The sequence below is a fragment of the Linepithema humile genome, chromosome 3 (genome assembly GCF_040581485.1).
Source record: "Linepithema humile isolate Giens D197 chromosome 3, Lhum_UNIL_v1.0, whole genome shotgun sequence".
NCBI lineage: Eukaryota > Metazoa > Arthropoda > Insecta > Hymenoptera > Formicidae > Linepithema > Linepithema humile.
Window position 1 is genome coordinate 1,297,759 of NC_090130.1, and position 24,794 is coordinate 1,322,552.

The 24,794-nt window shown below is 26.3% G+C and overlaps 3 protein-coding genes and 3 long non-coding RNA genes across 10 annotated transcripts; all 6 read left to right on the forward strand.

The window, feature by feature from the left end:
* The first annotated feature begins 949 nt into the window (after positions 1–949).
* Positions 950–1,910, forward strand: LOC136998677 (uncharacterized). The gene is made up of 4 exons (XR_010889248.1): positions 950–1,092; positions 1,228–1,296; positions 1,528–1,617; positions 1,704–1,910. It is a non-coding gene; the product is annotated as an uncharacterized lncRNA (long non-coding RNA).
* A 1,955-nt stretch (positions 1,911–3,865) lies between these two features.
* Positions 3,866–5,846, forward strand: LOC136998587 (uncharacterized). Its single transcript, XR_010889174.1, has 3 exons — positions 3,866–4,004; positions 4,083–4,332; positions 4,471–5,846. It is a non-coding gene; the product is annotated as an uncharacterized lncRNA (long non-coding RNA).
* Positions 5,847–7,364: 1,518 nt separating this feature from the next.
* On the forward strand, positions 7,365–8,795 carry LOC136998399 (uncharacterized). Its single transcript, XR_010888964.1, has 3 exons — positions 7,365–7,554; positions 7,695–7,763; positions 8,030–8,795. It is a non-coding gene; the product is annotated as an uncharacterized lncRNA (long non-coding RNA).
* A 1,702-nt stretch (positions 8,796–10,497) lies between these two features.
* LOC105676288 (putative gustatory receptor 28a) lies at positions 10,498–18,749 on the forward strand. 5 transcript variants are annotated; one of them, XR_010888962.1, is made up of 10 exons: positions 14,164–14,322; positions 14,553–14,642; positions 14,954–15,762; positions 16,152–16,423; positions 17,092–17,253; positions 17,327–17,579; positions 17,783–17,851; positions 18,124–18,213; positions 18,285–18,410; positions 18,481–18,749. XR_010888962.1 is itself a non-coding variant. In XM_067350969.1 (9 exons), the coding sequence occupies exons 3-9, from the start codon at positions 15,490–15,492 to the stop codon at positions 18,342–18,344; spliced, it is 1,179 nt and encodes a 392-aa protein (XP_067207070.1). In that variant the 5' UTR covers positions 14,164–14,322; positions 14,553–14,642; positions 14,954–15,489; the 3' UTR covers positions 18,345–18,749. The 5 variants fall into 5 exon arrangements, 2 of the variants coding, with proteins under 2 accessions (XP_067207070.1, XP_067207069.1); XR_010888960.1 differs by having other exon boundaries at positions 17,783–18,213; XM_067350969.1 differs by having other exon boundaries at positions 18,285–18,749.
* A 1,041-nt stretch (positions 18,750–19,790) lies between these two features.
* Positions 19,791–21,858, forward strand: LOC136998398 (uncharacterized). The gene is made up of 7 exons (XM_067350973.1): positions 19,791–20,142; positions 20,474–20,638; positions 20,726–20,975; positions 21,121–21,189; positions 21,270–21,359; positions 21,430–21,589; positions 21,674–21,858. The coding sequence occupies exons 1-6, from the start codon at positions 19,898–19,900 to the stop codon at positions 21,526–21,528; spliced, it is 918 nt and encodes a 305-aa protein (XP_067207074.1). The 5' UTR covers positions 19,791–19,897; the 3' UTR covers positions 21,529–21,589; positions 21,674–21,858.
* A 161-nt stretch (positions 21,859–22,019) lies between these two features.
* On the forward strand, positions 22,020–24,493 carry LOC136998397 (uncharacterized). Its single transcript, XM_067350970.1, has 7 exons — positions 22,020–22,559; positions 22,971–23,236; positions 23,416–23,559; positions 23,655–23,907; positions 24,021–24,089; positions 24,186–24,278; positions 24,350–24,493. The coding sequence occupies exons 1-7, from the start codon at positions 22,293–22,295 to the stop codon at positions 24,425–24,427; spliced, it is 1,170 nt and encodes a 389-aa protein (XP_067207071.1). The 5' UTR covers positions 22,020–22,292; the 3' UTR covers positions 24,428–24,493.
* Positions 24,494–24,794: the final 301 nt, after the last annotated feature.

The window sequence follows — 24,794 nt, forward strand, 5'->3', positions numbered from 1 at the left end:
GTATAATACATAAATATTTTTAACAGTTTTGTCATTATTAAACAATTCTAGCGATACCTATTAAAAATCGAATCAAACTTTGACACACCTGATATTTATCTATTGTTATCGTGCGTTATCATAAACTAGCTTTTTTATCTTGCACCAGAATCTTACAAACTGTCTAAAAAAAATGGTTATTGTGGACACTACACTGGAAAAATTAGGAATAATAACAAATTATCAGCATTTACGTAGACAAGTAATATGGGTCGTTGTAGGATGGTTTGTTATAACCATTATAGTAACCACTGTGCAAATCATATTTATGATACAAATGTATGATTGTAACGCTATGACAAGTATCTATCTTACATGCTTATTCACATATTGCTATCATATAAACCTCTTAAAAGATCTAACAATGACGAGTATTATTGGGTCAGTACTTTAAACACATAAATATTATTTTCAGAAAATTAAAAAATTTAATAAGTTTTAATTTTTTATCAATTTTAATAAAAAATTAAAACTTCTTCGCTTTCTTAAAAACTCTATTATAATACATTTGAATGTATATTTATTATGTATATAAATCATTAACCATCAGCTTTTATTTTATTTAGATACGTAGGCGTAAAATTTAATCAAATCAATGAACAACTAAAAAATATGGCAAATAATAATAAACATGGAATGACAAAAGCTTGGGATAACACCATGTTATATATGCCTAAACGACAATTTGCGAACGCTCCAAGCAATAAATTGATGATATGGATTATAATGTAAGTCTATTTGTGTAATTATTGTAATTACTGTCAATCAAATTTTGCACAGCTAATTTTAATATCATATTCACGTAGACAGCTTCATTTGGAATTACGTAAAATATCTCGCGAGCTAGACTCTATATACGGAGTAGAGATGACTTTCAAAATGGGATGTTACTTTGTTTTCATGGCAATTGATTTTAATAATATTTTTCATGCGACATTCTTCTGCAGTTATACAAAACATACAGTATTGTACATTCTTTCAATATTCTGGTGTTCTCACCATATTTTGAAACTTCTCGTCATTAATTTAGCGTGCGAGAAAGTCAGCCATCAGGTAATGAATTTGTATTTTCGTTTTCACATTGATTCAAATTCTTTTCTTTTCTAATGACTATATGATTATTAATTGTGTTCAGTTTTAGATTATTAAGTTAAACGACTTACATTCATATTCTTATTTCAATTTCAGGCAAATTCCACAAAAAATTTCCTAAATAAAATATCGCAATTTATGAACGATGTTGAAACATGTGAAAATGTAAGTCGTAATATAACTTTAGCAAATGTCATTAAACTATTCCAGGTAGAAAATGGTCATTATCTAACGTCATTATTTTTTGTCATAATATTCACATAATGTCGTCATGATTATTAATTAGAACGACAAAAAAACGCCAGATAATGCTCACTACATGGAATATCTTATTGTTAGTTTAGTTTAAAAAATGCAGAATTATATATAAATGTCTCTATTATATTATACAAACAGATCTCACAACTATTGTTACATATAAAACAATCGCCACTCAGATTTTGCGGAATTGGGCTCTTCCAATTTGGTTTTAAACTTATTTATAAGGTACGATTATACTTATCATGCAATTATTACCAATATATGAGTAAATAAAGCAAAATTTAATGTTTAAAAATATTACTATTTTTTAGTTTATCTCATCAATTGGAACTGTTCTAATTATATTAATACAAACGGGTACACCAAATGAAAATTTGTTTAAAAATATTTAGCTAAAGCAAAATACGTAGAAATATCTTAAACTACATCGTTTGCGTACAATATCCTGTACGTAATATTCTTTTAAAATATATTTTTGACGGTTATATGTGCGTACCGTTTCCATTATCATATTAAACAACAGCGTACTAAATAATAATGCTTTTATTATTATAATATTAAAGTGATCATAAAAACATTACTTTAATATATCTCATATTAATATTACAGTTTTAGTTAATATTAAATGTAAGTGAAAAGAATTTTATTGTATATTTCTCCGTTAATAATACATTTCTTTAAATAAGTATTACAAAAAAACATAAAAATTTTATTTTTAATCTAAAAATGTTTCTCATCTATTATCAGATCTCTTTTAATAAATCGCAACATGTATAATTCAATGGATCGATAGTTCTAATGTGCCTTAAGATAACAATTATAATTATGAAGTCGAGTCGAAGTTGTAGTGTACTCGATAGAAAACGAATAGTTTGCAATATGTGCCATAAAATGAATGTTCGAACGGTTTTGTCACCGCTGCTAATAAGCAATTACGTGTTTGGTTTAAGAATCTTCCAGTTACCGATACGTTATCTAAGACCATGGTTTGGACTCTTCTATATATTGCTATTATGGCTAATTTATTATTTTCTACGAATGAAAATGACAATATTATATTTTAACTTTGATGTATATCTTATTCTGAATTGGGTGTGCGATTTCACAGTGCTTTTATCAATTCCATTACAAATGTATCACAATAAGGTAAAAATGTCTACATAATCCTATTTAATAACCGATTTTGTAATAACCTTGATCTTCATTATTTTCCAATAGTTTAGAAATTAAAAGCAGATTAACATTAATCATTAGTAAATGTGAACAGTTCTTTCAATATATATGAAATATATATATATATCTAACACAATAACATATGTAAATTTTCATACATTTTTTGAAAATCAAAATTATGACAATTTACGCAAAAAATCAAATTCTGATAATAACACTGTACATTGAATTTATTAACAATTTTGATTCAATTTTCTAATAAAATACAACCATTTTATTAATATTAATAAATACTTTGATTCAACAAATCAATCAAATAATTTGCATTGTTTAATGACGTTTCAAAATTAATCGGTTTGCTTTGAATGAATTACGGACTGCATCATCACCCACCCTCATAGCATCCAAACTGTAGATTTTCATTAAGACTGAAATAGCAGCATCAAAAATTTGCAAACCATTTTCTAACTATTTTCGAAATTACAGCAGCCTTTCCATATTTAAAAATACTTTCAATAGCACAAAAAATGTTAAAGCTTCTCAAAACTCGAATAACAAGATGTAATGTAAATGCAACTTTTCGACGCTCATTTATTTTATGTTTGCAAGCTAAATGGAAACAAACTAATTTGAAACAAACATCAAAATGACAGCTGAGAATGTTAAGTTGCAACAAAATATAATACATAAATATTTTTTACAGTTTTGTCATTATTAAACAATTCTAGCGATACCTATTAAAAATCGAATCAAACTTTGACACACCTGATATTTATCTATTGTTATCGTGCGTTATCATAAAGTAGTTTTTTTATCTTGCACCAGAATCTTACAAACTGTCTAAAAAAAATGGTTATTGTGGACACTACACTGGAAAAATTAGGAATAATAACAAATTATCAGCATTTACGTAGACAAGTAACATGGGTCGTTGTAGGATGGTTTGTTATATCCATTATAATAACCACTGTGCAAATCATATTTATGATACAAATATATGATTGTAACGCTATGACAAGTATCTATCTTACATGCTTATTCACATATTGCTATCATATTAACCTCTTAGAAGATCTAACAATGACGAGTATTATTGGGTCAGTACTTTAAAGACATAAATATTATTTTTAGAAAATTAAAAAAGTTAATAAATTCTAATTTTTTATCAATTTTAATGACAAACTTCTTCTATTGCTAAAAAATATTATTATACTACATTTGAATATATATTTATGATGTATATATATATCATTAACCATCAGTTTTTTTATATTTAGATACGTAAGCGTAAAATTTAATCAAATCAATGAACATCTCAAAATGATGTCAAACAATAATAAACAAGAAATGACACAAGCTTGGGATAACACCGTGTTACATACAACTCAACGACAATTTGCGAACACTCCAAGCAATAAATGGATGATATGGATTATAATGTAAGACCATTCGTGTAATTATTGTAATTACTGTCAATCAAATTTTGCACAACTAATTTTAATATCATATTTACGTAGACAGCTTCATTTGGAATTACGTAAAATATCTCGCGAGCTAGACTCCATATACGGAGTAGAGATGACTTTCAAGATGGGTTGTTACTTTGTTTACATGGCAATTGATTTTAATAATATTTTTCATGCGACATTCTTCATGAGTTATACAAATCATACAGTATTACACATTATTCTTAACATATTCTGGTGTTCTCAACATATTTTTATACTTCTCGTCGTTAATTTAACGTGTGAGAAAGTCAGCCATCAGGTATTGGATTTGTGTTTACGTTTGAAATGCAATTATTTAAAATTTTTTTTTTTAATGATTCTATGATTACTAAATGTATTGAATATTAGATTACTAAATTAAACAAGTTATATTCATATTTGCATATTTCAATTTCAGGCAAATTCCACAAAAAACTTCTTAAATAAAATTTTGCAATCTATAAATGATGTTGAAACATGTGAAAATGTAAGTCGTAATATAACTTTAGCAAATGTTATTAAACTATTTCAAGTAGCAAGTAATCATTATCTAAAGTGTTTTATTTTGTTATAATGTTGACATAATATCATCATGATTATGAATTAGGATGACAAAAAAACGCTAAATACTGCTCATGGAATATCTTATTGTTAGGTTAGTTTTAAAAATGTAAAATTATATATAAATGGCTCTATTATATTATACGAACAGATCTCACAACTATTGTTACATATAAAACAATCGCCACTCAGATTTTGCGGAATTGGGTTTTTCCAATTTGGCTACAAACTAATTTATGAGGTACGATTATACTTATCATGCAATTATTACCAATATATGAGTACATAAAGCAAAATTAATTGTTTAAAAATATTACTGTTTTCCAGTTTATTCCATCAATTAGCACTGTTTTAGTTATATTAATACAAGCGAATACACCGAATAAAAATTTGTTTTTAAATATTAAACTGAAGCAAAATACGTAGAAATATCTTAAACTACATCGTCTGCGTACAATATCCTGCACGTAATATTCTTAAAATATATTTGTGACGGTTATATGTGCGTACCGTTTTTATTATCATATTACACAACAGCATACTAAATAATAAAGCTTATATTACAGTAATATTATAATAATTATAAATATATTACTTTAGAATATTTCATATTAATATTACAATTTTAGTTACTACTAATTGTAAGTGAAAAGAATTCTATTGTATGTTTCTCCGTTAATAATAAATTTATGTAAACAAATATTACAAAAACATATAAATTTTATTGTTAATTCAAATATGTTTCTCATCTATTATCAGATCTCTTTTCATAAATCACAATATGTATAATTCAATGGATCGATAGTTCTAATGTGCATTAGGATGACAATTATAATTATGAAGTCGAGTCGAAGTTGCAATGCAGTCGATAGAAAACGGATAGTTCGCAATGTCTGCCATGACATGAGTGTTCAAACGGTTTTGTTGCCGCTGCTAATAAGCAATTACGTGTTTGGTTTAAGAATCGTCCAATTACCGACAGGTCATCTAAAACCATGGTTTGGACTCATATATTTACTGCTAATCTGGTTAATTTATTATTGTCTCAGAGCGAACGTTACAATAACATATTTTAACTTTGATATATATTTTATTGTTAATTGCTTGTGCGATTTCACAGTGCTATTATCAATTCTGTTAGGAATGTATCACAATAAGGTAAAAATGTCTACGTAATCCTTTTTAATAACCGATTTTGTAATAATTTTGATCTTCATTATTTTCCAACAGTTTTAGAATTGGAAGTAGATTAACATTAATCATTAGTAAATGTGAACAATTCTTTTAATATATATAAAATATATCGAACATTAACATATATAAATTATAACATATTTTTTTGAAAACCAAAATTATGACAATTTACGCAAAAAATCAAATTCTGTCAAAAAACACTGTACATTAAATTTATCAACAATTTTGATTTGTCAATAAAATACAACCATTTTATTAATATTAATAAATACTTTGATTCAACAAATCAATCAAATAATTACTATCGTTTTCGATCACGTTTCAAAATTAATTGGTTTGCTATGAATAAATTGCGGATTGCATCATCATCCACCTTTATAGTATCCAAACTGTAGATTTTCATTAAAACTAAAATAGCAGCATCGAAAACTTGCAAACCATTTTCTAACTATTTTAGAATTTACAGCAGCCTTTCCATATTTCAAAATACTTTCAATAAAAAATTTAAAAACTTCTCACAATTCAAATAACAAAATGTTATATAAATGCAACTTTTCGACGCTTATTTATTTTATGTTTGTAAGCTCAATGGAAACAAACTAATTTGAAACAAACATCAGAATGACAGCTGAGAATGTCTAGTTGCAACAAAATATAATACATAAACATTTTTAACAATTATTTCATTATTCAACAATTCTTGCAATATCTTAAATTCAAAATTGAATCAAACTTTTACACGATTGATATTTATCTATTGTTATCGTGAATTATGATAAACTAGCCTTTTTCTCTTGCACTAGAAATTTACAAATTGTCTAAAAAAGATGGTTATTGTGGACACTACACTGGAAAAATTAGGAATAATGACAAATTATCAGCATTTACGTAGACAAGTAATATGGGTCGTTGTAGGATGGTTTGTTATATCCATTATAGTAACCACTGTGCAAATCATACTTATGATACAAATATATGATAACGCTATGACAACTATCTATCTTACATGCTTATTCACATATTGCTATCATATTAACCTCTTAAAAGATCTAACAATGACGAGTATTATTGGGTCAGTACTTTAAACACATAAATATTATTTTCATAGAATTAAAAAATTTAATAAGTTTTAATCTTTTATCAATTTTAAGAAAAAATTAAAACTTTTTCGCTTTCTTAAAAACTCTATTATAATACATTTGAATGTATATTTATTATGTATATAAATCATTAACCATTAACTTTTTTTTTATTTAGATACATAGGCGTAAAATTTAAACAAATCAATGAACATCTCAAAAATATGGCAAACAATAATAAACATGGAATGACACAAGCTTGGGATAACACCGTGTTATATATGCCTCAACGACAATTTGCGAACACTCCAAGCAATAAATGGATGATATGGATTATAATGTAAGTCTATTCGTGTAATTATTGTAATTACTGCGAATCAAATTTTGCTTAGCTAATTTTGATATCATATTTACGTAGACAGCTTCATTTGGAATTACGTAAAATATCTCGCGAGCTAGACTCTATATACGGAGTAGAGATGACTTTCAAAATGGGATGTTACTTTGTTTTCATGGCAATTGATTTTAATAATATTTTTCATGCGACATTCTTCCGCAGTTATACAAATTATACAGTATTGCACACTATTAGTAACATATTCTGGTGTTCTCACAATATTTTAAAACTTTTCGTCATTAATTTAGCGTGCGAGAAAGTCAGCCATCAGGTAATGAATTTGTATTTTTGTTTTAAATACACTGATTCAAATTCTTTTCTTTTCTAGTGACTATATGATTACTAATTGTGTTAAATTTTGGATTATTAAATTACACGACTTACATTCATATTCGCTTATTTCAATTTCAGGCAAATTCTACAAAAAATTTCTTAAATAAAATATCGCAATCTATGAACGATGTTGAAACATGTGAAAATGTAAGTCGTAATATAACTTTAGCAAATGTCATTAAACTATTCCAAGTAGCAAGTAATCATTATCTGAAGTCATTTATTTTATTATATTGTTTACTTTAATGTTTATTATAATGTTGACATATTGTCGTCATGATTATTAATTACGACGACAAAAAAAACGCCAAATAATGCTCACTACATGGAATATCTTATTGTTAGTTTAGTTTTAAAAATGCAGAATTATATATAAATTATATATAAATGTCTCTATTATATTATACAAACAGATTTCACAATTATTGTTACATATAAAACAATCGCCACTCAGATTTTGCGGAATTGGGTTTTTTCAATTTGGCTACAAATTTATTTATGGGGTACGATTATAACTATCATTCAATTATTACTAATATATAAATAAATAAAGCAACAATTAATCTTTAATATTTTAATTAAATATTTTTTTAAAATCACTTTTTTCCAGTTTGTCTCATCAGTTGGAACTGTTCTAGTTATATTAATACAAGCGCATACACAATCAGAAAATTTTTTTTAAAATATTTAGCTAAAGCAACACACGTAAAAATATCTAACACTACATCATCTGCATGCAATATCCTATACGTAATATACCTTTAAAATATATTTTTGACCGATGTATGCGTACTGTTTCTATTATCATATTAAACAACAGCGTATTAAATAATAATATAATATAATTATATTATAATAATATTATAATAATTATAAATATATTATTTCAAAATATTTCATATAAATATAACAATTTTAGTAAATACTAATTGTAAGGGAAAAGAATTCTATTGTATATTTATCAGTTAATAATAAATTTCTTTGAATAAGTATTACAAAAACAAAGAAATTTAATTTTTAATCTAAAAATGTTTCTCATGTATTATCAGATCTTTTTTTATAAATCGCAATATGTATAATTCAATGGGTCGATAGTTTTAATTTACATTAAGATAATAATTATAATTACGAAGTCGACTCGAAGAGCAGTCGATAGAAAACGGATAGTTGGCAATATCTGCCATGACATGAGTGTTCGAACGGTTTTGTCGCCGCTGCTAATAAGCAATTACGTGTTTGGTTTAAGAATCTTCCAGTTACCGATACGATATCTAAAACCATGGTTTGGAATCTTCTACATACTGTCATTATGGTCAATTTATTATTTTGTCAGAGTGTACGTTACAATAATATTTCTTCTACCTAACTCCAATATAAATTTTGTTCTTAATTGGTTGTGCGATTTCACAGCGCTATTTTCAATTCTATTTGGAATGTATCACAATAAGGTAAAAATGTACACAAAATCCTCTTTAATAAGCGATTTTGTAATAATGTCGATCTTGATTATCTTCGGACAATTTTAAAATTGGAAGTAGATTAACATTAATTGTTAGTAAATGTGAACAGCTCTTTTAGTATATATAAAAAATATAAAACAATAACATATATAAGTTATGTAATATAATATGTAATATGTATATCTTATAACATATGTATTTATTCTTTTGGAAACCAAAATTATGATAATTTACGTAAAAAATCAAATTCTAAATAAAACACTATATATTAAATTTGTCAAAAATTTTGATTCGATTTTCCAATAAAATACAAACATTTTATTAATATTAATAAACACTGCTTCATCTAATCAATTAAATAATTTTCATTGTTTTCAATGTCGTTTCAAAATTAATGAGTTTGCTATGAATAAATTGCGGATTGCATCATCACCCACTTTCATGGCATCCAAACTGTGAATTTTCATTGAGATTGAAATTGCAGCATCAAAAATTTGCAAACCATTTTTTAATTGTTTTGCAAATTACAGTGGCCTTTCTATATCTAAAATTACTTTCATTAGTAACAAAAAATGTTAAACCTTCTCAAAACTTGAATAACATAATGTTATGTAAATGCAACTTTTCGACGCTCATTTATTGTATGTTTGTAATAAATTAAAACAAACTAATTTGAAACAAACATCAAAATGACAGCTGCAAATGTCAAGTTTCCAACAAAATATAATACATAAATATTTTTAACAGTTTTTTCATTATTAAACAAATCTAGCGATACCTATTAAAAATTGAATCAGACTTTGACAGACCTAATATTTATCTATTGTTATCGTGCATTATCATAAACTTGCTTTTTTTCTTTTTTCTTGCACCAGAAATTTAGCAACTGTCTGAAAAGATTGGTTATTGTGGACACCACCCTGGAAAAATTAGGAATAATGACAAATTATCAGCAGCTACGTAGACAAGTAATATGGGTCGTTGTAGGATGGTTCATAATATCCTTATTATTAAACAATGTGCATATCATATTTATGATACAAATATCTGATTTGAAAACAACGACAGTTTTCTATATTACTTATGTATTGAGCTATTGCTTTAATATTAACTTCTTAGGAGATCTAACAATGACGATTATTATTGGGTCAGTATTTTAAATATACAAATACTATTTTCAGAGAATTAAAAAATTGAAACTTCTTAAAATTTTTAGAAACTATATTATAATACATTTGAATATATATTATGTATATAAATCATTAATCACCAGTTTTTTTTTATATTTAGATACGTAGGCGCAAAGTTTGATCAAATCAATGAACACCTTAAACATATGGCATATAATAATAAATATAACATGACACAAGCTTCGGATAATACTGTGTTACATGTACATCAACGACAATTTGCGAAAACTTCAAGCAATAAATGGATGATATGGATTATAATGTAAGACTATTCGTGTAATTATTGTCAATCAAATTTTGCACAGCTAATTTTAATGTCACATTTATATAGACAACTTCATTTGGAATTACGTAAAATATCTCGCGAGCTAGACTCGATATACGGAGTTGAGATGACTTTCAAAATGAGAAGTTACTTTATTTTCTTGGCAATTGATTTTAATAATATTTTTCATGTGATATTCATCCACAATTATATAAATCACACAGTACTTTACACTATTCTTCATATATTTTGGTGTTGTCACAATATTTTAAAACTTCTCATCATTAATTTAATGTGCGAGAGAGTCAGCAATCAGGTATTGAATTTGTGTTTACGTTTGAAATGCAATTATTTAAATTTTTTTTCTTTTTAAGTGATTGTATATGACTACTATTTGTGTTGAATTTTAGATTACTAAATTAAACGACTTGTATTCATTTTGGCATGTTTTAATTTTAGGCAAATTCAACGAAAAATTTTCTAAATATGATATCACATTCTCATCTGAACGATGTTGAAACATGTGAAAATGTAAGTCGTAATATAACTTTAACAAATGTTGTTAAATTATTTCAAGTAACAAACGATCATTATCTAACATTATTTTATCGTCTTAATAACCGTTTATGACGTCATGATTAGTAATTAGCATGACAAAAAAATCGTCAGATAATGATTGCTTGCTACTTGGAATGTCTTATTGTTAGTTTAGCTTTAAAATGCAGAATTATAAATGTTTCTATATTATATTGTACTAATAGATCTTACAACTACTGCTACACATAAAACAGTCGCCGCTCAGATTTTGCGGGATTGGACTTTTCCAATTTGGCTACAAATTTATTTATGGGGTACGATTATAATTATCATGCAATTATTACTAATATATGATATAAAGCAACATTTAGTCTTTAATTTTAATTTAATATTTAAATCATTTTTAATTTAATATTTAAATTAGTTTAATATTTAAATTAATTTTAATTTAATATTTTTAAAAATTATTGTTTTTCAGTTTGTCTCGTCTGTTGTAACTGTTCTAGTTGTATTAATACAAGCGCATACACAATCAGAAAATTTTTTAAAAAATATTTAGCTAAAGCAACATACGTAGAAATATTTTAAACTACATCGTATGCATGCAATATTCTGTACGTAGTATACCTTTAAAATATATTTTGTGCCGTTTTATGTGCGTACCGTTTCTACTATCATATTAAACAACAGCGCATTAAATAATAATACTTATTTTATAATAATATTATAGTCATTATAAATATACTAATTGTAAGTGAAAAGAATTCTATTGTATATTTCTTCGTTAATAATAAATTTTTTTAAACAAGTATTACAAAAACATATAAATTTAATTTCTAATCTAAAAATGTTTCTTATCTATTATCAGACCTCTTTTCATAAATCGCAATATGTATAATTCAATGGATCGATAGTTCTAATGTGCATTAGGATAACAATTATAATTACGAAGTCGACTTGAAGTTGTAGTGCAGTCGATAGGGAACGGATAGTTCGCAATATCTGCCATGACATGAGTGTTCGAACGGTTTTGTCGCCGTTGCTAATAAGCAATTACGTGTTTGGTTTAAAAATTTTCTTGTTACCGATACGTTATCTAAGATCATGGTTTGGACTCTTCTACATACTGTCATTATGGTCAATTTATTATTTTCTCAGAGTGCACATTACAATAATATATCATTTACATACCTTTAATATATCTTATATTCGTTGTTGGTTATGCGATTTCACAGCGCTATTATCAATTCTGTTTGGAATGTATCACAATAAGGTAAAAATGTCTACATAATCCTTTTTAATAACCGATTTTGTAACAATCTTGATCTTGATCATTTTCCGACAATTTTATAATTGGAAGTAGATTAACATTAATCATTAGTAAATGTGAACAACTTTTGTAATATATATGATATATATCTAACAATAACATATGTAAATTATAATACATTTTTTTGAAAACCAAAATTATGACAAGTTACGCAAAAAATGATATTCTGACAAAAACACTGTACATTGAATTTATCAACAATTTTGATTCGATTTTTCAATAAAATGCAACCATTTTATTAATATTAATAGATACTTTGATTCAACAAATCAATCAAATAATTACCATCGTTTTCAGTGTCGTTTCAAAATTAGTAGGTTTGCTTTGAATAAATTGCGGATTGCATCATCACCCACCCTCATGGCGTCCAAACTGTAGATTTTCATTAAGATTGAAATTGCAGCATCGAAAATTTGGAAACCATTTTCTAACTGTTTTGCAAATTACAGCGGCTTTTCCATATTTAAAAATATTTTTCATAATAACAGAAAATATTAAAAACTTCTTAAAACTCAAATAACATAATGATATGTAAATGAACTTTTCGACGCTCATTTATTTTATGTTTGTAAGCTCAATTAAAAGAAACTAATTTGAAACAGATCAAATCATCAAACACATCAAAATTACAGCTGAGAATGCCAAGTTTGCAACAAAATATAATACATGAACATTTTTAGTAATTTTGTCATTATTAAATAATTCTAGCGATACCTATTAAAAATCGAATCAAACTTTGACAGACCTAATATTTATCTAGTGTTATCGTATATGTATCATAAATTTGCTTTTTTTCTTTTTTCTTGCACCAGAAATTAAGAAACTGTTTGAAAAAGTTGATTATTGTGGACACCACCCTGGAAAAATTAGGAATAATGACAAATTATCAGCAGTTACGTAAACAAGTAATATGGGTCGTTGTAGGATGGTCTATAATATCCTTATTATCAAACAATGTGCATATCATACTTATGATACAAATGTCTGAATTTAACGTTATGACAGATATCTATATTTCTTATTTAATGAGCTATTGCTTTCATATTAACCTCTTAGGAGATCTAACAATGACAAGTTTTATTGGGTCAGTATTTAAATATATAAATATTACTTTTAGAGAGAAAAAATTAAAACTTCTTAAAATTTCTTAAAAACTCAATTATAATATATTTGTATATATTATTATGTATATAAATCATTAATTACCAGTTTTCCTTTATAATATATTTAGATACGTAGGCGCAAAGTTTGATCAAATTAATGAACATCTTAGAAGTATGGCAAACAATAATAAATATGGAATGACACAAGCTTGGGATAATACCGTATTACATACGTCTCGACGACAATTTGCGAAAACTTCAAGCAACAAATGGATGATATGGATTATAATGTAAGACTATTCGTGTAATTATTGTCAATCAAATTTTGCGCAGCTAATTTTAATATCATATTTACGTAGACAGCTTCATTTAGAATTACGCAAAATATCTCGCGAGCTAGACTCGATATACGGAGTTGAAATGACTTTCAAAATGGGAAGTTATTTTATTTTCATGGCAATTGATTTTAATAATATTTTTCATGTGATATTCATCCGCAATTATAAAAATCACACAGTATTTTACACTATTCTTAGTATATTTTGGTGTTGTCACAATATTTTGAAACTTCTCATCATTAATTTAGTGTGCGAGAAAGTCAGCAATCAGGTATTGAATTTGTGTTTATGTTTGAAATGCAATTATTTAAATTTTTGTGTTTTTAATTGATTGTATGACTACTAATTGTGTTGAATTTTAGATTACTAAATTAAACGACTTGTATTTATTTTTGCGTGTTTCAATTTCAGGCAAATTCAACAAAAAATTGTCTAAATAAGATATCACATTCTCATTTGAACAATGTTGAAACATGTGAAAATGTAAGTCGTAATATAACTTTAGCAAATGTTGTTAAACTATTTCAAGTAGCAAACGATCATTATCTAACATTATTTTGTCGTCTTAATAACCGATTATGGCGTCATGATTAGTAATTAGCATGGCAAAAAGATCATCAGATAATGACTGCTTGCTACTTGGTATGTCTTATTGTTAGTTTAGCTTTAAAATGCAGAATTATAAATGTCTCTATATTATATTGTACTAATAGATCTTACAACTACTGCTACACATAAAACAGTCGCCACTCAGATTTTGCGGGATTGGGCTCTTCCAATTTGGCTACAAATTTATTTATGGTGTACGATTATAATTATCATACAATTATTACTAGGGCGCGGATGTTCGTGCACGATTCCGTGTCGCGCGCAGAGAACCGCTGCGTGCGAGTGAGATAGATGTATTGAATTCGGATGAATTGACAATCGGGTCTTCTCGAGAAATGCTACCTTAGCGAATACTCGACTCACTCGCACGCAGCGGTTCTCTGCGCGCGACACGGGATCGTGCACGAACATCCGCGCCCTAATTATTACTAATATATGAACAAATATAGTAACATTTAATCTTTAATATTTTAATTTAATATTTTTAAAAAATTATTGTTTTCAGTTTGTCTCATCTGTTGGAACTGTTCTAGTTGTATTAATACAAGCGCATACACAATCAGAAAATTTTTTAAAAAATTTATAGTTAAAGTTATATGCGTACAATACTTTGAATCAACATATAATATTTTGCATGTAATATATATTGTATACAATGTATGTATGTATATATATACGACAGTATTGTATAAACATGCAATGAGGAAAATTACAAATAGGGAATAGTTGATATTTAAGTCGTATGTATATTTGCTCCGTAAAAATATACGTGACACATTCATTATCATTTTTACTTTGTTAGATTATGACGTGTAAAATTCAGTAGATCGATGTTTTCAATATCCATAAGTGCCGCAATCAAGAGACAGAGTCGTGCCTCATGCGAAGTCACGCGCAGCAAACAGCGAATACACGTGTATCTATACGCAGTTCACTTAGTTGGAAAAAATTTAATTGAAATTATAAAGTTAGACGCTTCATCATTTAGTGCATTACACGGTCAGCAAAAAAGTGAGGGCTCGAACTGCAACAATATACATAATGATCAAAAGCATTCAGACAGTTTTATCGCCACTATTAATAATCAGTTACATATCGGGCTTAAGTATTATTGAATTTCCTATAAACTCCCCTCACCCATGGTTTGGTATTTTATACGTATTAATATTTTGGTCAGTTTATTACTTTCTTTTGAGCACCACAGTACTGTTACATTTTGTTAATAAACCCCATTATATTGAATATTATATTTGCCTCGGATTGGACCTTTTTACAATATTAGTGTCAGTTGTATTTGGAATATATCATGATAAGGTAAGAAAGTGTTAACACAATTATAAATTAATAACAAATAAATTTGCTTTTATTCAAATAGTTTTAATAATTTAAATAGTTATAAAAATTTCAATTGGCAATTGTTCGTATTATTTGTGTATTAAAAAATTGCTACAAAAATATAAAATGCTCTACATATTAATACGATTTAAATTCTTAATTAATTTTTTTTCTCAATATATTTAATAAAAATCATTTTAAAAATTAAAAAAGTGATAATGTATACGTTTAAAAAAAAATATAAAAACATAATGTTTATGTATCGTTATTGTATATGTATTCGTTTATGTTTTCGTTTATGTTATTGTTTATGTACCTATTTAAAATATAAGGTAATTTATTTATTGGGTATTGCTCTTTTGTGTCAGAAATTTAAAAACTGTTTAAAAAAGCTTAATATTGTGGATGACACATTCCTAAAGCTTGGAACAACATCAAATTATCAGAAGCTACGTACGAGAACAATACGGCTCGTCTCAGGATGGTGTATAGTAGTCATATTAGCAAACTGTGGGGCGACAATCGGGATAACAACTGAATATGACATTGATATTGCAACAGCTATCTATATTATCTTTATGCGAAATTATTGCTCTCATATTAATGCTATCAGCGACCTGACTATCGCGAGTATTCTTGGGTTGGTATATCTTCTAATATGTAAAATTTATAAAACTGCAGTGTGTCTGTAAAAATTGATGGGATTAAACCTATATCAAAATTAATTGTGTGTAAAAATCGTTTATTTTATTTAAGGTATGTCTTTTCAGCATCAATACAATATTAAACACAATCAACCCCGCGTGAATAAACTTCTAACAATCTGCTTAAATGGCTGGAATATTATTTGAAATTTATCGTAGCAAATTTTTTTCTTCGAAATTTGGAGTACTTAGAATTTTGGAAATAAAAAATAATCTCAGAGAGTCAAATCAGATAAATACAAAGGATAATCAATTACTACTATATGTTTTTTGGTCAAAAGTCACGTACGACTGCGACACGATGTGCAGATGTCGTGTAAAGGAAATTAATTTCCCAGCTATAAATATTCAAACCATGTTCTAACGATACGTCGCAAACGCTTCAAAACATCGAAATAGTAATCAAAGCACCACTAATTATTAGCATACACTACGCTTACACAAAAAAAATTTAAAAAATAAATCCCGTTATTTTTCAGACGTATTGCTATTACAAATGAAACCTTAGTTAGATTTCCTTGTTTTAATATTTACTAGTATTATATACTATATATCTACACATATTTACTAAGAAAAATTTCATGAATTATTTTTCTGTATTTAGATATATAAAATTGAAGTTTGAGCAAATCAACGAACACGTTTGGAATTTTGCAAATAATAATAAACATGAAATAAAACAGACTTGCAAAAATCCAGTATTACATTCACACCAATGCAGACTTTCGAAAATTTCGAGTGACAAATATATAATGTGGATTATAATGTAAGTGAGATTTTATAAATTCTGTTAATTGCGGCGATATCACGCAGTAAGATTTGATATTACGTTTGCATAGACATCTTCACTTGGAATTATGTAAAATATCTCGTGAGGTAGATTCAATATTCGGAGTACAAATGACATTCAAAATGGGATGCTACTTTGCTTGGTTAGCGTTGGACATACGTGAAATTTTCAGCATAATCCTCATCAACAATTATACCAAAAGGAATAAAATATTATACACTTTCGTCATTCTATCTTGGTTTTCTCATAATGTTTTAAAACTCTTCTTCATTAATTATATATGCGAGATAGTCAGCACCAAGGTATTAATTCTATATTTAAGTTTAAACAATTCATTCAACAATTACACTATAACTACGATTATTCTTAACTGCAATATATTCGATGTACAAATTAATTTTTTTCGACTAGTTTTTCCTTTATTATTTTAATATTAAGTAATGTTAAGTTTTACGTTAATTTGTTCAAAGCAATTTCAATTTTATTTTACACATTTCAAATTTAGGCAAATACAACAGGAAGTTTAATAAATAGAATATCATATTTTATTTATGATGCCGAAGTTCGTGAAAATGTAAGTCTTAATATTAATGTTATTAATATAAATATTAAATTTCATTTTAGCAAAAATTTTAAACAACGTATGTTAAATAAGTTCCCGAGAAAAAATAGTATAATATGGTCAGATGTAAATATATATTATATAATTAGTTATCTAAGATCTGATAACATGTAATATTTTATATAATCATATAAAATTACATATGCTAGATCTTTTTATAACTAATTATATATATTTATATTTGACCAATTATACCATTTTTTCTCGGGTTATTATATTAACAGGTCTCGCAACTTCTCTTGCAAATGACTCACGCGCCACTCAAATTTTGTGGAATGGGCTTCTTCCAATTTGGCTACAAATTTCTCCACGGGGTATGTTTTAATTATTTACAACAAATAAATTAATTCATAATAAACAAAAATTAAGAATTACTATTTTTTAGTTCTGTACCTCTGTTGCGACTGTTTTAGTTTTATTAATACAAGCGCACATAAATAAGTAATCATTTTAAAAAAATAATGATTAATAAAATACATAACAACGAAAATGGATATCAACATAATGTTCAGTATGTAATAAAATTTTTTCCCAATATGTTTTGAAAATCTCTTAATTTAATATTTGTTATCTTTTTACAGAATAACGCTGCAAGATAAATAAATAATATTTTTAACACTATTATTTTTAACACTATTATTTGTACATCAAATTCATTTATATTTCAATTTCTTTCTTAAAATAGTTCAATAAAGTCATTTTATAAAAATATTTTATTTAAAGAATATAAAATATACGTTCTATCGACAAAATTTTTAAATATTTGTAACAGTACTGTATGCACGAAATAGCTCAAGTAAAAAAATAAAAAGCTAAAAGCCAAGAATAACATTGACATTTGCGTCATGAATGTATTTGTTTCATTTGAAAATACAATACATGACGTATATACATTCGACGTATTTCCATAGCTCAAAATGTATAAAATTCAGCAGATCACTTTACCATGCATAGATATAGTGATTGTAATTGTAAGTATCTAAAATAAAGAAATGTGCGACAAAAATAATTTATAATTTTTCATAATATTTAATTGATAAAAAAAAACTGCTATAAAAGTGTAAAATATTCATATGTATCACAGTATTAACACATTTTACTTTTGCTGCACATTTAGAAATTGGTTAAAAAAATTGTTTTACGTGTTTGATTTATATTAATACATTGATATAAAATCGATATTATTACCTTTCTCATCTTTTTAATTTTTGATGAATTTTTAAGCTCATTTAATAATGTATAATAGTATTATATATAAACAAATAGAGTATTACGTAATTGTCCAAGTAAAAAAATAAAGAACAAAAATGCCAAGTGCAACATCAATGTTTGCATTATGAACTTATTTGTTTGATATAAAAGCACGCGACGGGAATGTTCAGTCCTTAATAACTTACAAGTATGAAGTTTAGCAAATCGATCATTCAATTATATATAAATGTAACGATTATAAGATCCGCTATCGTTGCCGTATGATTGCTGACAAGAAAAGTGTGCAGTATAGTTTAGAATTGTGACGGCATACGCTATGGCAAAGAATATTCAATCGGTTTTATCACCGCTACTGATACTTAATTATGTGTTTGGTTTGAAGATCATCAAGTTTTCAAAAGATGCGAGAGCGTGGTTTAGTTTCCTGTATATATTGTTATTATGGTTACTTTATTATTTTATATACATATGTAAAGTACTGCCTTATACAGTTCATTATTCTAACACATACCGTTTTTGCCAAGTTGTCAATAATTTTATAACATTATTGTCAATTGCCTTGGGAATGTATCATGATAAGGTAAGAGTATGTTAACATAAAGAATGTTAATATTTGTATAACTCGTAACTAAATTTGTTTGTAAGACTATTATTTTGCTTTTTTCTCTATATTTTTATTATACTTTTTTCAATATTTTTTTTTCAATGTTTTCAAAGTATACTAATAATGTGTTGCATATGATCTCTGTATGTTAGAAATTCAGAAATTGTCTAAAAAAGCTCATTATGATCGACGGTACATTGGAAAAACTCGGAATAACAACGGATTATCGCAACTTACAATTGAGAATAATATTACTTGTCTTAGGATGGTCCGCAATAATCGTATTGATAACTAGTCAAGAAGCTCGATATTTGAAAGCGCACTATGATGATTATGATACTATAACAAGTATCTGTATTCCATTTTTATCCAATTATTGCTCATATATGAACTTTATCAACGATCTAATTGTTGCGAGCATTCTTGGGTTAGTTTATTCTTTACACAATAATTATTTTGGTACATTTATACGTATACATAAATTTATAAAACTATCAGATAACCAAAAAAGTATGTGCAGTTCTTTAGATTAAATTTAATATAAAAAATTTAACAAACCTTTTGGTTACCTAATACATTATATTACGCATACAGACATAAACCTTTCTAATATACATGGAGAAAATTTTATATAAAAAATAACTATGTACGATAATCTAAAGATTTCAACAAAAAAAATTCGATCATACATTTGCATATATTTGTCAAATGATTGTCAAATGATTATCTACATATCCATTAATTTTTCCTCTATATAGATACATAGGATTGAAGTTTGATCAAATCAATAGATATCTTGACAGTTTAACAAAAGACAACAAACGTGAAAGAAAACGGGCTCTAGAAAATCCCTTGCTTTCACATCAATGGCCAATCTTATTTCCAAAAACTGCGAGAAGCGGGTGTATGACATGGATTGTATTGTAAGAGTTTATGTAAATTTTTTCTATTGATCATATTAAATTCAATTAATACAATAAATCTAGTAATAATATCACGCGTTTACACAGTCACCTACATTCCGAGTTACGCAAAGTGTTTCGTGAAGTAGACTCGATATTCGGTATACGGATGACTTTAGAAATGGGATGTTATTTCGCTTTCATAACGCTGGATTTTCAAGAATTTTTCAACGTAATGTTTATCAACAATTATACAGGAAATAAAATAGTTTATATTGTCCTAGTCTTATTCTGGATTTGTCAAAGCATCTTCAGACTTTTCTTCATTAATTACACGTGTGAGAGAGTTAGCATCAAGGTATCGGTTCTTTGTTCAAGTATAAAAAAACATTTTAGAATGTACTTTTGTTATTTGATTATTAAGTGATACTAATTTTAAATTTAATTAATATTAATTGTATAATAAATTAAAATTGACTTAATTTTGCACATTTCAATTTTAGGCAAACTCAACAGGACGTTTTATAAATAAATTATCACATACTAATTATGATGGTCTAATTCATGAAAACGTAAGTGTTAATAAAAGTTAGCTAAATAAAATTCATTTTGTATTATTTAAATAATAAGCTGAGACCATGTGTTAATATAGATTACACAGTTTGTATTGCAAATTGTTCAAACGCCACTCAAATTTTGCGGCCTTGGACTTTTCCAGTTTGGCTTTAAATTTCTTTACGAGGTACGTTGTAATTGTCATATCAATATTAATTATAAACAGCTGGATTTATGAAAGAAAATTATTCTTTTAGTTCTTTGCTTCTGTTGCAACTGTTTTAGTTATATTAATACAGAGTCACACAAACGTAGACACACCAAAAAATATTAATACAAATATATACAATGAATAATTTAATATAATGTAAACAACTTTTAAAAAGACGTATGATAAACAGTAAACTATAATATTTGGTACGTATTATCCAAATTTTATCTAAATATATTTTTAGTGGTTATATATTCTCACTCAGAATTAATCATTGCCTTTTTTTACAGGAACTGTTACAGAGTAAAGAATTAATAATTTTTATCTTCCTTTAATACGAGTTTTATCTCTTTTCTGCTAATTCTTACAATAATTTTCTTCTTCATAAAAAATCCCATATATTATGTCGAAAAATATAGTTTTTACTAATTCATAAAATTAATTGTAATGCCATTTTCTATAATTCCACCATTCTATATAAGAGTAGTGTTAAAGTATTTTATTATATTAAATAAGAAGTAGAAAAATTATAAATATACATTTTATATTTATATTTTATTTTATTATTACGTTATCATTTAATAATAATAAAATAGTAAAAGCAATTTCTGTAATTTAATAATTTTTCAAATATATGTAAAGTGGAATTAACAAAGTTAAAAAAAAACAAGGATATTAAGAGTATAAATTTTCATCATAAACCTTGCTTCACATCATAAACTTATTTGTTTTATATGGAAATATGCGACGGACTTGTCAGCAGTCTTAATTTTGTTAATTCGCCATATGTAAAATTCAATGGATCGATTATTTTAATATACGTGAGTGCAGCAATTACAATTACGACGATTCACTCTATCATCCGCGGTCGGCAGAGAAGATATATTCATAATCGCGACGGTGTCCGCCATGGCAAAAAGTATTCGACCTATTTTATCGCCGTTGTTGTCAATCAGTTATATGTGCGGTTTAAGAATTATAGAATTTCCCGCAGGGAATCCAAGAATTTGGTTTAGTTTCCTTTACATTCTGTTACTGTGGCCGGCTTATTGCTTTACCATGATAAACAAATTATTGTCCTATATATGTAATGATTCCTTCGAATATAGAATTTACATTTTCCTAAACACTTTGATGACTCTGTTATCAATGCTTCTTGCAATATATCATGATAAGGTAAGAAATTTTAACATGTTACACAAGTTAACAATACGTCATTTTAATTGTAGTAAAAAATGTCTAACTATAGCGGAGTAAATAATCTGAAAAATCTTACTTTACAAAAATATATTCAAGTCTTCTTTTTTAATTTTGATCTAACATTTTACACTTAATATTTTACAATATTAATTTAATAAAAAAATTTGCGATAAAGAACAAGTTGTTAAAAAATTTCTTTTTTGTATACAATAAAATTATTTCTTTCTTAACTTTATTTGGCTTTTGTCATACATTTAATGTGTATAATGCAATTACTATTTGAATAGTAATATTCTATCACTTCTTTGATATAAAATAAATAAGTGCTTCGCGACAAATGTTTGGATAGACATTACTTATCCATATCATCTTATCCTTTTGCGTAAGAAATTTAGAAACTGTCTAAAAAAGCTCGCTATCGTGGATGACACACTGGAAAAAATCGGAATAATGACGAACTATCAAGAACTAAGTAAAAAAATAACACGCATCGTCCTAGGATGGTCCGTGATAGCCTTATTACTAAACTGTAGCGATTACATACGGTGGCGAGATTATTATGACGTTTTAACATCGATCTGTTTAACGTTTATGATGAACTTTTGTTCTCATGTCAATATTATCAACGATCTGATTTTTGCGAGTATTCTTGGGTTGGTAAATCTCTTTTTGACGTCCAAATTGATGATACATGAAAATTTTTCTATCAATCTACGCATAAAGTGAAATTATATTAAAAAAAGCTTAAATGCTTTAGAAGATTTTCTTTTTAATTTATATAATATATATTATCAAATCACTTTCATTAATTGAATAATCTCTTTACATTTAGATATATAGGATTGAAATTCGATCATATCAATGAACATCTTCACAAATTGACGACAGAAACAAAACGAGCTTCGGGAAGTCTCGTGTTGCATCAACGCGGACTTCTGAATGTTCCAACCAGTAAATATATAACATGGATCATTATGTAAGTATCTATGTAAATTTAATTATTATTATATGTATATCATTGTAATAATATTGCGTAATAACATTAATTAAAACATTATCGCGTTTATGCAGACATCTTCATTTAGAATTGCATAGAATTTCTCTTGAAATAAACTCAATATTCGAAGTAGAAATGACTTTCAAGATGGTATGCTATTTTGGTATTATAGCGGAGTTTCTCCGTCAATTTTTTAGTACTCTTTTCATCAGACATTATGTCGCTGAAAAAGCAATCTTAATCACCATCATAGTCATATTTTGGCTTGCTTGGTACATCGTCAGACTTTTCATAATCAATTATATCTGCGAGAAAGTTAGCGCCAAGGTATTGGATTCTACGTTTAAATTTTTAAACGCATTTATTTCTATTTCTTTATTAAAAATTTTTTAATTAATTAATGTTGAAAATTTTAATTTTAATTTTAATTTTAATTTTAGGCAAATGCAACGGGAGATTTTATAAATAGAATATCGCATTTTACTTGCAATGTCGAAATACGTGAAAATGTAAGTTTTAATATAAATTTGATGAATACCTTAATAAAAATTTTAACGTAAACAAAGTAATAACAGTATATTAAATTATTCATTGTTTCAATGCAGATCTTACAATTTTTTTTTCAAATAACACAAGCACCATTAAGATTTCATGGATTTCAACATGGATTTCAGTTTGGATCTAAATTCTTTTATAGGGTACGTTGTATTTGTCACTATATTGTATAAACAATGAAATTAATAATTTAAAAACTAACATTAATTTTTAGTATTTTGAATCTATTCTGGCCCTTATAATTTTATTGATACAAGCGGATAGATTCAAGCACGTATTAAAAAATTATTAATGATGTAATTTGTAAATAATTTTTTGATGGACATAAAGTTAAAAGTCAGTACGTAATATACTATTTTAGCTCATTTTTTAATATCTATATTTAATATTTGCTATATTTTTATAGAAACTACTGCAAAATGTAAAAAACAGCAAATGTAAAATCAAAATTTTTATTCTATTTTTACGTTGATTTTATCTTCTTTTGTTACTATTTCTCACAACAATTATTTCCATTAACTAAAAGTAATATTATATATTTCATTAAATAAAAAAATACAAGTTGTTATTGTCAAATAAAAATGTCATTAATAAAGAGAAATGATTTGGTTCTTCTTATTTGTATTGTATTAATTATTATCTGACATAGTTTAATGCTA

What these genes read in the sequence shown, in the direction of transcription:
- LOC105676288 (XM_067350968.1), top strand. Translation starts at nt 15,490, where the DNA reads ATGATCAAAAGCATTCAGACAGTTTTATCGCCACTATTAATAATCAGT. An exon ending in TATATAATGTGGATTATAAT is followed by an intron (nt 17,254 to 17,326) that starts GTAAGTGAGATT and finishes ACGTTTGCATAG; the next exon opens with ACATCTTCACTTGGAATTAT. An exon ending in GCGAGATAGTCAGCACCAAG is followed by an intron (nt 17,580 to 17,782) that starts GTATTAATTCTA and finishes TTTCAAATTTAG; the next exon opens with GCAAATACAACAGGAAGTTT.
- LOC136998397 (XM_067350970.1), top strand. Translation starts at nt 22,293, where the DNA reads ATGGCAAAAAGTATTCGACCTATTTTATCGCCGTTGTTGTCAATCAGT. An exon ending in ATGTCGAAATACGTGAAAAT is followed by an intron (nt 24,090 to 24,185) that starts GTAAGTTTTAAT and finishes GTTTCAATGCAG; the next exon opens with ATCTTACAATTTTTTTTTCA. An exon ending in GATCTAAATTCTTTTATAGG is followed by an intron (nt 24,279 to 24,349) that starts GTACGTTGTATT and finishes ATTAATTTTTAG; the next exon opens with TATTTTGAATCTATTCTGGC.
- LOC136998398 (XM_067350973.1), top strand. Translation starts at nt 19,898, where the DNA reads ATGATCGACGGTACATTGGAAAAACTCGGAATAACAACGGATTATCGC. An exon ending in ATTGTTGCGAGCATTCTTGG is followed by an intron (nt 20,143 to 20,473) that starts GTTAGTTTATTC and finishes TCCTCTATATAG; the next exon opens with ATACATAGGATTGAAGTTTG. An exon ending in GTGAGAGAGTTAGCATCAAG is followed by an intron (nt 20,976 to 21,120) that starts GTATCGGTTCTT and finishes TTTCAATTTTAG; the next exon opens with GCAAACTCAACAGGACGTTT.